This window comes from Oncorhynchus keta, chromosome 28 (assembly GCF_023373465.1).
Source record: "Oncorhynchus keta strain PuntledgeMale-10-30-2019 chromosome 28, Oket_V2, whole genome shotgun sequence".
NCBI classification, from domain to species: domain Eukaryota; kingdom Metazoa; phylum Chordata; class Actinopteri; order Salmoniformes; family Salmonidae; genus Oncorhynchus; species Oncorhynchus keta.
The window spans coordinates 78,715,717-78,728,216 of record NC_068448.1 but is presented as its reverse complement, the minus strand read 5'-3'; the positions used below and the strand labels follow the sequence as shown (position 1 = coordinate 78,728,216).

The 12,500-nt window shown below is 38.8% G+C and overlaps 1 protein-coding gene across 20 annotated transcripts in view; it reads left to right on the top strand.

Moving 5' to 3' along the window:
* LOC127912937 (eyes absent homolog 1) overlaps positions 1–12,500 on the top strand; it is a 160,031-nt gene that overhangs the window by 89,645 nt on the left and 57,886 nt on the right. For all 20 annotated transcript variants that reach the window (XM_052484054.1, XM_052484053.1, XM_052484052.1 and 17 more), the window contains one exon: positions 4,873–4,962. In XM_052484054.1, the coding sequence (XP_052340014.1) occupies positions 4,873–4,962 (90 nt within the window). The remainder of the gene's footprint in view (positions 1–4,872; positions 4,963–12,500) is intronic.

Below are 12,500 nucleotides of genomic sequence, written 5' to 3'. Positions count from 1 at the left end.
ATAGAATATATATATATTATTGTTATATATTAGAATCATATATATATTATTGTTATATATATATATATATATTATTGTTATATATTAGAATCATATATATATATATATTATTGTTATATATTAGAATCATATATATATATATATTATTGTTATATATTAGAATCATATATATATATATATTATTGTTATATATTAGAATCATATATATATATTATTGTTATATATTAGAATCATATATATATATATTATTGTTATATATTAGAATCATATATATATTATTGTTATATATTAGAATCATATATATATTATTGTTATATATTAGAATCATATATATATTATTGTTATATATTAGAATCATATATATATATATTATTGTTATATATTAGAATCATATATATATATATTATTGTTATATATTAGAATCATATATATATATATTATTGTTATATATTAGAATCATATATATATATATATTATTGTTATATATTAGAATCATATATATATATATTATTGTTATATATTAGAATCATATATATATATATTATTGTTATATATTAGAATCATATATATATATATATTATTGTTATATATTAGAATCATATATATATATTATTGTTATATATTAGAATCATATATATATATATTATTGTTATATATTAGAATCATATATATATATATTATTGTTATATATTAGAATCATATATATATATATATATATTATTGTTATATATTAGAATATTAGAATATATATATATTATTGTTATATATTAGAATCATATATATATATATTATTGTTATATATTAGAATCATATATATATATATTATTGTTATATATTAGAATCATATATATATATATATATATATATATTAGAATCATATATATATTATTGTTATATATTAGAATCATATATATTATTGTTATATATTAGAATCATATATATATATATTATTGTTATATATTAGAATCATATATATATTATTGTTATATATTAGAATATATATATATTATTGTTATATATTAGAATCATATATATATATATTATTGTTATATATTATTATTGAATCATATATATATATATTATTGTTATATATTAGAATCAGAATATATATATATATTATTGTTATATATTAGAATATATATATATATTATTGTTATATATTAGAATCATATATATATATATTATTGTTATATATTAGAATATATATATATATTATTGTTATATATTAGAATCATATATATATATATTATTGTTATATATTAGAATCATATATATATATATTATTGTTATATATTAGAATCATATATATATTATATATATATATTATTATTATTGTTATATATTAGAATCATATATATATTATTGTTATATATTAGAATATATATATATTATTGTTATATATTAGAATCATATATATATATATTATTGTTATATATTAGAATCATATATATTGATGCTTCTGGGAAACACTTTCATCTGTTTTCCTTTTTTTGTGATAATGCATTTTTTCCCCTCAATTTGTCTGGAGATGCTTTGTATTTGTTGCTGTCTGGTTTGAAAGGGGGGGGGGGAGGCCCATTGTCACTGGTTCATTAACTATTTAGAGCCCAGGTCTCTCTTCTTCTCTCCGTATTATGTTACAGACAGACAGGGCCATCCATATCCCCGTTACAGACAATATTACATTACAGAGGCGGAAAGAGGGGGGAGAAGAAAAAATAATAACACAATTTAGAATTAGGTGGAAAAAAATGTGCAATTATGTCTTTCGTGTGGTGTATCAATATTATTTTGGCTTGAGAAGCTAATATACTCAGCTAATATAACAAAAAAAAAAATTGAGGATAGAGGTATTTTTGTTTTGTGACTCATTATCTTGATGACAAAAAATAACACAATTAAATGATCTAACAATTTACTTTTGGGGTAATTGTTAGATCAAATAACTATTCACATTGTGTTAAGTTTATCCAATGGTTTAGAAGCTTGGGAAACTTCAGGGGTGGGGGCAGTTGGTTGTGTGTGTGTGTGTGTGTGTGTGTGTGTGTGTGTGTGTGTGTGTGTGTGTGTGTGTGTGTGTGTGTGTGTGTGTGTGTGCGTGCGTGCGTGCGTGCGTGCGTGCGTGCACGCGCGCCTCTGCTTTACTGCAGCCAGCTAGATGACGCACCAATGCAAGTATGTTTAGAATGGAGTTTTTACGATAAGGTTACGACCCTGTCCTCGTCTCTATCGCTCACCCGCATCCAAGACGAGTTGCGCTGTTACTACATTAATGAAACTCTCCCTCCTCTCTGCCTGGCCGTTCTGGAGGCTAGTCTCTCTGTAAGGTCATAAACAAAAGCAGAACTTTCTTTTAGATCTCTAGAATTTCTTCTCCTCTTTATGAGGTCGTAGTGTTCTGGAATGTAGGAGAATTCCAAAGGTGTAAAAGTGTCGATAGATAGATAGATAGATAGATAGATAGATAGATAGATAGATAGATAGATAGATAGATAGATAGATAGATAGATAGATAGATAGATAGACAAACAAATCTAATCATGGCGTGGGGGTTGTTCAATGACAGACGTGTATTTGTTTTAAAATCTATCACTTTATGGTTTCATTTTCAAAGAGAAAAATAATGATGTTTTGTAGGAAAATGCTATATATGCTATTTCATCCTGTGTGGCACAGCGGTCTAAGGCACTGAGCAGGCACTGCACACAACTGGCCCAGCAGAGTCCCAGGTTAGGGGAGGATTTGGCGGGGTAGGCTGTCATTGTAAAATAACAAGTTGTTCTTTAACTGGCTAGTTAAATAAACCAATATAACATAAATCTGCATTCTCAGATAAATAATTGCAGGGAGGATTTGAAAAACAACATTTGAATAAATATCTGTACAAATGATGCTGTCAATAATTAAAAAAATTATAATTTATAATAACTTAATTCAGTATTTGTTCTTTAACTTTGACATTTTAGTCATGTACCAAATGCTCTTATCCAGGGTGTTAAATCTTCAGAAAGCGTTAAATAAAATACAATATAACAGGATCAAAATCTGCCTCATTCACAGATAAATAATTACAGCTAGGTTTCACACAGTGCAGTGTAATGAAAAACAACATTTGAATAAATATCTGTACAAATTATGCTTTTGTGAAATCAATAATTAAAAAATTATAATTTATAATAACTTAATTCAGTAATATGTGATCTGTATGTAAAACATTAACCTTTGACATTTTAGTCATGTACCAAATGCTCTTATCCAGGGTGACTTACAGTAATTATCTTCAGATAGCTAGGTGAGACAACCACATATCACAGGCAAATATACAGGATCAAATATACAGGATCAAATATACAGGATCAAATATACAGGATCAAATATACAGGATCAAATATCAAATATACAGGATCAAATATACAGGATCAAATATACAGGATCAAATATACAGGATCAAATATACAGGATCAAATATCAAATATACAGGATCAAATATACAGGGATCAAATATACAGGATCAAATATACAGGATCAAATATACAGGATCAAATATATCAAATATACAGGATCAAATATCAAATATACAGGATCAAATATACAGGATCAAATATACAGGAAATCAAATACAGGATATACAGGATCAAATATACAGGATCAAATATACAGGATCCAATATACAGGATCAAATATACAGGATCAAATATACAGGATCAAATATACAGGATCAAATATACAGGATCAAATATCAAATATACAGGATCAAATATACAGGATCAAATATACAGGATCAAATATACAGGATCAAATATCAAATATACAGGATCAAATATACAGGATCAAATATACAGGATCAAATATACAGGATCAAATATACAGGATCAAATATACAGGATCAAATATACAGGATCAAATATACAGGATCAAATATACAGGATCAAATATCAAATATACAGGATCAAATATACAGGATCAAATATACAGGATCAAATATACAGGATCAAATATACAGGATCAAATATACAGGATCAAATATCAAATATACAGGATCAAATATACAGGATCAAATATCAAATATACAGGATCAAATATACAGGATCAAATATCAAATATACAGGATCAAATATATGGATACGAACAATCCTTTCCATCTAAACAACAGATATAATGTGTTTTGCAAAAAATAAAAAACGTTTTCATAAAACCTATGAATCATAAATCTGTAAATAGTCATATTGGACACACACACGAAGGGTCCCAATAAGCAGTAATATCTGATGAGAAAACAGAAATGTGAAAAAAAATGTGTTGATATTTTGTTTTGGAAATAAACTCTTCTGTTATTAATGATCATTTCTAAATCAACATGTAATGCTCAGTAACTGTGTGTGTGTGTGTGTGTGTGCGCGCGCGCGCGCGAGTGTGTGTGTGAGTGCCTGCGTGTGTGTGTGCGTGCGTGCGTGCGTGCGTATGTGTGCGCGTGTGTGTGTGTGCGCGCGAGCGCGTGTGTGTGTGAGTGCGTGTGTGCGCGCGTGTGTGTGAGTGTGTGTGTGTGCGTGCCTGTGTGTGTGTGTGTGCACGCGCGTGACTGTATGTGTGTGAGTGCGTGCCTGTGTGTGTGTGTGTGTGTATGTGTACTTTAATATACAGTAGGATAGTACTGTATTCATCCCAAAAGGAGAAATGTCAGGGCACCGGGCAACATACAACACCAACGATAACACAATAACACACAACAAGGACACACAGACACGGATTAAAAAGCTGCCCGTCGTCAACGCATCAATCTACGTTATTTACAAGAACCTGTACGTTCACACATCTGATTAACGTTGGTATCTGTTGTATTATTTGATGTGATGTGCTGTTGATATTCTCCAGGATCCCCCGACGTCTGTGTCACTGGGACTGAGGATGGAGGAGATGATCTTTAACTTGGCAGACTCACACTTATTCTTCAACGACTTGGAGGTACGTGGCAGAGTCTCTCTTTCATTGTATTCTACACCTCTGAGCGTTTTGTCCCCTTCTCTTGTTCTGTCTTCCTTCAAACCCCCTTTATATTCCAGAGAACTGACCTATAAGAGGACCTGGTCTCTCTTTCTGCTCGCTAGACACATCCACGCCCACACACCTCCCTTTCCTCCACCTCCTCCTCCTCCTCCTCCTCCTCCTCCTCCTCCTCCACCTCCTCCTCCTCCTTCCTCCTCCTCCCCTCCTCCTCCTCCTTCCTCCTCCTCCCCTCCTCCTCCTCCTCCTCCCTCCTCCTCCTCCTCCTCCTCCTCCTCCTCCTCCTCCCTCCCTCCCCTCCCTCCTCCTCCTCCTCTCCTCCTCCTCCTCCTCCCCCTCCTCCTCCTCCTCCTCCTCCTCCTCCTCCTCCTCCTCCTCCTCCCTCCCTCCTCCAACATCCTATATACATTACATTCATTCATTACATTACATTCATTACATTACCTCCTCCTCATCCTCCAGGTCCATCAGTAGTGTAGACATTACATTTCAGGTCCATTACATTAAATTGCATTACATTACATTACATTACAGACTACATAGCAGGTCCATCAGTAGTGTAGACATGACATTACATTGCAGACTACATAGCAGGTCCATCAGTAGTGTAGACATTACATTAAATTGCATTACATTACATTACATTACATTACAGACTACATAGCAGGTCCATCAGTAGTGTAGACATGACATTACATTACAGACTACATAGCAGGTCCATCAGTAGTGTAGACATTACATTACATTACAGACTACATACCAGGTCCATCAGTAGTGTAGACATTACATTACATTACAGACTACATAGCAGGTCCATCAGTAGTGTAGACATGACATTACATTACAGACTACATAGCAGGTCCATCAGTAGTGTAGACATTACATTACATTACAGACTACATCGCAGGTCCATTAAAGTTTTAGCTAAAGCATCAACAACCATTTAATAGCGGGGAGCCAATTGAGCCCAGTTCTCAGTTACCAGGCCCAAGGGACACTATGAATTTTACATGTGCTGTCAGTCTCTCAGTCTGTCATCATTCCTGGGCCGGTCGGGAGCACTCGCTCCTGACCGACCCCTCTTCTCTCCCATAGCAACTGAGGAAATGTGTCTCTAGTGTTTCTCTCTCTACATCTCCTCTTCTCTGCTCCCCTCCTCTCCTCTCATGCTCTCTACATCTCCTCTTCTCCTCTCTCTCCTCTCCTCTCTCTACATCTCCTATCCTCTCCTCTGCTCCCCTCATTTCCTCTCATTCTCTCTACATCTCCTCTTCTCTGCTCCCCTCCTCTCCTCTCATTCTCTCTACATCTCCTATCCTCTCCTCTGCTCCCCTCATTTCCTCTCCCTCTCTCTACATCTCCTCTCCTCTGCTCCCCTCTCTCTCTTCTCCTCTCTCTACATCTCCTCTCCTCTCTCTACATCTCTTCGCCTCTCTCTACATCTCTTCTCTGCTCCCCTCTCTCTCCTCTCCTCTCTCTACATCTCTCCTCTGCTCCTCTCTCTCTCCTCTCCTCTTCCTCTCTCTACATTTCCTCTCCTCTCTCTACATCTCTCCTCTGCTCCCCTCTCTCTCATTTCCTCTCTCTACATCTCTCTCTCTCTCTCTACATCTCTCCTCTACTCCCCTCTCTCTCCTCTCCTCTCTCTACATCTCTCCTCTGCTCCCCTCTCTCTCATTACCTCTCTCTACATCTCCTCTCCCCTCTCTACATCTCCTTTCCTCTCTCTACATCTCTTCTCCTCTCTCTACATCTCTCCTCTGCTCCCCTCGCTCTCCTTTCCTCTCTCTACATCTCCTCTCCTCTCTCTACATTTCCTCTCCTCTCTCTACATCTCCTCTCCTCTCTCTACATCTCTCCTCTACTCCCATATCTCTCCTCTCCTCTTCCTCTCTCTACATCTCCTCTCCCTCTCCTCTTCTCTCCCTGTCTGTCTCTCTCCCTCTCCTCTTCTCTCCCTGTCTGCCTCTCTCCCTCTCCTCTTCTCTCCCTGTCTGTCTCTCTCCCTCTATCTTTCTCTCCCTGTCTGTCTCTCTCCCTCTATCTTTCTCTCCCTGTCTGTCTCTCTCCCTCTCCTCTTCTGTCCCTGTCTGGCTCTCTCCCTCTCCTCTTCTCTCCCTGTCTGTCTCTCTCCCTCTCCTCTTCTCTCCCTGTCTGTCTGTCTCTCTCTCTCCTCTCCTCTCTCCTCTTCTCTTCATCTCCTCTCCCTCTCCTCTTCTCTCCCTGTCTGTCTCTCTCCTCTCCCCTTCCTCTCTCTACTGTCCTCTCTCTACATCTCCTCTCCCTCTCCTCTTCTCTCCCTCTCTGTCTCTCTCCCTCTCCTATTCTCTCCCTGTCTGTCTCTCTCCCTCTCCTCTTCTCTCCCTGTCTGTCTCTCTCCCTCTCCTCTTCTCTCCCTGTCTGTCTCTCTCCCTCTCCTCTTCTCTCCCTGTCTGTCTCTCTCCCTCTCCTCTTCTCTCCCTGTCTGTCTCTCTCCCTCTCATCTTCTCTAACTGTCTGTCTCTCTCCCTCTATCTTTCTCTGGGCTGGTGAATTTGACACCCGTGACCCAGGTCTTTCCGTTGGCTCTGGTCAACAGTAGTGCACTATGTAGGGAATAGGGTGCCGTTTGGGACCGAGCCTCAGTGTACTACTCCAGGCTGACCACCCCTCTCAGCAGAGGAAATGTTTGGTTTGATATTTAAGCCTGAAGAGAGTTGTGGCCGGTCTGCCAAACCGTATTAGTCACCAGCATGTTCTGGGGAAGAAAGAGAGAAAAAAGGGAGAGAGGGGAGAAAGAGAGGAAGGTGAAGGGGTTGAGAGAGAGAGAGAGAGAGAGAGAGAGAGAGAGAGAAGGGGTTGAGAGAGAGAGAGAGAGAGAGAGAGGGAGAGAGAGAGAGAGAGAGAGAGAGAGAGAGAGAGAGAGAGAGAAAGAGAGAGACAGAGACAGAGACAGAGAGAGAGAGAGAGACAGAGAGAGAGAGAGAGAGAGAGAGACAGAGAGAGAGAGAGAGACAGAGACAGAGACAGAGACAGAGACAGAGAGAGAGAGAGAGAGAGAGAGAGAGACAGAGAGAGAGAGAGAGAGAGAGAGACAGAGAGAGAGAGAGAGAGAGAGAGAGAGAGAGACAGAGAGAGAGAGAGAGAGAGAGAGAGAGAGAGAGAGAGAGAGAGAGAGAGAGAGAGAAAGGGAGAGAGAGAGAGAGAGAGAGAGAGAGAGAGAGAGAGAGAGAGAGAGAGAGAGAGAGAGAGAGAGAGAGACAGAGACAGAGACAGAGAGAGAGAGAGACAGAGAGAGAGAGAGAGACAGAGAGAGAGAGAGACAGAGACAGAGACAGAGACAGAGAGAGAGAGAGACAGAGAGAGAGAGAGAGAGAGAGAGACAGAGAGAGAGAGAGAGACAGAGAGAGAGAGAGAGAGAGAAATAAAATGTTTGTTTTCCCTCTGTCAGACAGCCAAAGGAGTAGAGTGACTGAGAGATTACAAACACAGTCGTCGTGATCAAAGTAATTGACTGCAATTGGCTGGTTAAATATTTCCTTATGCTTTCGCCCAATCACTACAATCCAGAAAAACTGCACTTTCTTTTTAATAGATGTGCCCCAATCATTTGCAAAAATGTCTGTTTGTAACAAAAGCTTCAATATGTTATTTTTTCCAACATCTGTCCTGTGTTGTCAGCAGTTCAACCGTTCGCTGCTTATATAAAATGGTTTTATATGTGCGATGCATATTTTCCTCTGATCTATCTCAACTAAGGACGTTACGACTTTTGGTTTTGACACTTTAAAGTCCCTGAGTTTTTCCAGTTTTTTTTTAATCTAGAATAGAAAATACCATGCTAATTTTAATCTCCCATCTCCATCCTCTACCTGTTGATACGCCTGTTTCCCCATGGTTATCATCAACGTAGGCCCCTGCAGTGGGAGTGTTAATGCCCTGTGTACCACCCAAAGGACACCCTATTTCACCTAGATAGTTTGTGTGTGATATACAGTGCCTTGCGAAAGTATTCGGCCCCCTTGAACTGTGCGACCTTTTGCCACATTTCAGGCTTCAAAGATAAAGATATAAAACTGTATTTTTTTGTGAAGAATCAACAACAAGTGGGACACAATCATGAAGTGGAATGACATTTATTGGATATTTCAAACTTTTTTAACAAATCAAAAACTGAAAAATTGGGCGTGCTGTTATGTCATTCTGCATTATGTTTTGTGTTCTGTGTTCTGTGTTCTGTGTTCTGTGTTCTGAGTTCTGTGTTCTGTGTTCTGTGTTCTGTGTTTTGTGTTCTGTGTTCTGTGTTCTGTGTTCTGAGTTCTGTGTTCTGAGTTCTGTGTTCTGTGTTCTGTGTTCTGTGTTCTGTGTTCTGTGTTCTGTGTTCTGTGTTCTGTGTTCTGTGTGGAACCCCAGGAAGTGTGGCTGCTGCTTTTGCAACAGCTAATGGTGATCCTAATAAAATACCAAATACCAAATATTCCCTATTTAGTGCACTACTTTATACCCTGCCCAGGGACTGCGGTTGAAAATCAGCCGGCTGGCTGAAACCGGCACTTTTACTGAAACCTTGATTGTTGTTCACTGTCCCTGTAACAAATCAACTCGGACTTTGGATACTGTCAATGCCCTGGTAAAAAGTAGAGCACAATATAGCAAATGGGCTCTGGTCAATAGTAGTGCAATATATAGGGAATCATTTGCCATTTGGGATTGTTCCTGTGAGTTGTCACAGCGAGGCCTGCATGACATTTCCTCTTTCTTTCGCTCTGATTTACAAACAGCTGTAGCTAAATAGAGGTCCACTATAAATCCCAGATAACCAAACAGCCAGACAGAAGATAACCAGGCAGCCAGACAGCAGATAACCAGGCAGCCAGACAGAAGATAACCAGGCAGCCAGACAGCAGATAACCAGGCAGCCAGACAGCAGATAACCAAGCAGCCAGACAGCAGATAACCAGGCAGCCAGACAGCAGATAACCAGGCAGCCAGACAGCAGATTACCAAGCAGCCAGACAGCAGATAACCAAACAGCCAGACAGCAGATAACCAAGCAGCCAGACAGCAGATTACCAAGCAGCCAGACAGCAGATTACCAAGCAGCCAGACAGCAGATAACCAAACAGCCAGACAGCAGATAACCAAGCAGCCAGACAGCAGATAACCAGGCAGCCAGACAGCAGATAACCAAGCAGCCAGACAGCAGATAACCAGGCAGCCAGACAGCAGATAACCAGGCAGCCAGACAGCAGATAACCAAGCAGCCAGACAGCAGATAACCAAGCAGCCAGACAGCAGATAACCAGGCAGCCAGACAGCAGATAACCAAGCAGCCAGACAGCAGATAACCAAGCAGCCAGACAGCAGATTACCAGACAGCAGATAACCAGGCAGCAGCTAACCAGGCAGCAGCTAACCAAGTAGAGACTATTGGTGCATTTTCTCTGTGTGGTGTATTAGAGAGACTATTGGTGCTGTGTCTCTGTGTGGTGTATTGGAGAGACTATTGGTGAGGTGTGTCCCTGATGGTAATGCTAACTGCTGGGTATGTGGGAACCAGGGGCCTCTCTGGGCCTAACCTAGCCCTCTGCTCTGCCCTCTCAGTGGGGTACCAACCTGCTGTCTCCCCCTCCCTGGATGAGAAAACAACCTGGCCCTCCCGTCTAGACGACAGAGGCCATGAGGGCAAACCACTCAGAGAGAGAGCGAGAGAGAGGGAGAGAGAGGGGGACAGAGAGAGAGACAGAGAGATTGAGACAGGAGGGGGAGATACTTTTGTGAGTGTAATGTTTTACTGTTATTTTCTGATTGTTTATTATCTATTCCATATGCTTTGGCAATGTTAACACGTTTCCGAATGAATCGTTTGAATTCCAAAAGAGAAAAGGGAAAGAGCGAGAGAGGCAACCCACGTTCTGCACAACACACACACAAATGCTGGGAAAACACATTATAGTTATAGACATTATATACATTTAGTACCTGTTGAGCAACCCTGATACTGTAAACCCTGATACTGTAAACCCTGATACTGTAAACCTTGATACTGTAAACCCTGATACTGTAAAACTTGATACTGTAAACCCTGATACTGTAAAACTTGATACTGTAAACCCTGATACTGTAAACCCTGATACTGTAAACCCTGATACTGTAAACCTTGATACTGTAAACCCTGATACTGTAAACCCTGATACTGTAATAGTGGGTTATTTTATAGCTCCCAGACTGCGGTGTGAGAGTTAAAATATTCTCTACGCACACACGCACACACGCACAAACACACACAGACAGACAGACAGACAGACAGACAGACAGACAGACAGACAGACAGACAGACAGACAGACAGACAGACAGACAGACAGACAGACAGACAGACAGTTCTGTCCTATGTGTTCTGTTTTATGTGTTCTGTTTTATGTGTTCTGTTTTATGTGTTCTGTCCTATGTGTTCTGTCCTATGTGTTCTGTCCTATGTGTTCTGTTTTATGTGTTCTGTTTTATGTGTTCTGTCCTATGTGTTCTGTCCTATGTGTTCTGTTCTGTTTTCTGTTTTATGTGTTCTGTTTTATGTGTTCTGTCCTATGTGTTCTGTTTATGTGTTCTGTCCTATGTGTTCTGTTTTATGTGTTCTGTTTTATGTGTTCTGTTTTATGTGTTCTGTCCTATGTGTTCTGTCCTATGTGTTCTGTTTTATGTGTTTTATGTGTTCTGTTTTGTGTGTTCTGTTTTATGTGTTCTGTCCTATGTGTTCTGTCCTATGTGTTCTGTTTTATGTGTTCTGTTTTATGTGTTCTGTTTTATGTGTTCTGTCCTATGTGTTCTGTCCTATGTGTTCTGTTTTATGTGTTCTGTTTTATGTGTTCTGTTTTATGTGTTCTGTCCTATGTGTTCTGTTTATGTGTTCTGTTTTATGTGTTCTGTTTTATGTGTTCTGTTTTATGTGTTCTGTCCTATGTGTTCTGTTTATGTGTTCTGTCCAATGTGTTCTGTTTTATGTGTTCTGTCCTATGTGTTCTGTGTTCTGTGTTTCTGTCCTATGTGTTCTGTTTTATGTGTTCTGTCCTATGTGTTCTGTTTTATGTGTTCTGTCCTATGTGTTCTGTTTTATGTGTTCTGTTTTATGTGTTCTGTTTTATGTGTTCTGTTTTATGTGTTCTGTTTTATGTGTGCTGTCCTATGTGTTCTGTCCTATGTGTTCTGTTTTATGTGTTCTGTTTTATGTGTTCTGTCCTATGTGTTCTGTTTTACGTGTTCTGTCTTATGTGTTCTGTTTTATGTGTTCTGTCCTGTGTGTTCTGTTTTATGTGTTCTGTCCTATGTGTTCTGTTTTATGTGTTCTGTCCTATGTGTTCTGTTTTATGTGTTCTGTCCTGTGTGTTCTGTTTTATGTGTTCTGTCCTGTGTGTTCTGTTTTATGTGTTCTGTCCTGTTTTCTGTCCTGTGTGTTCTGTTTTATGTGTTCTGTCCTGTGTGTTCTGTCCTATGTGTTCTGTCCTGTGTGTTCTGTTTTATGTGT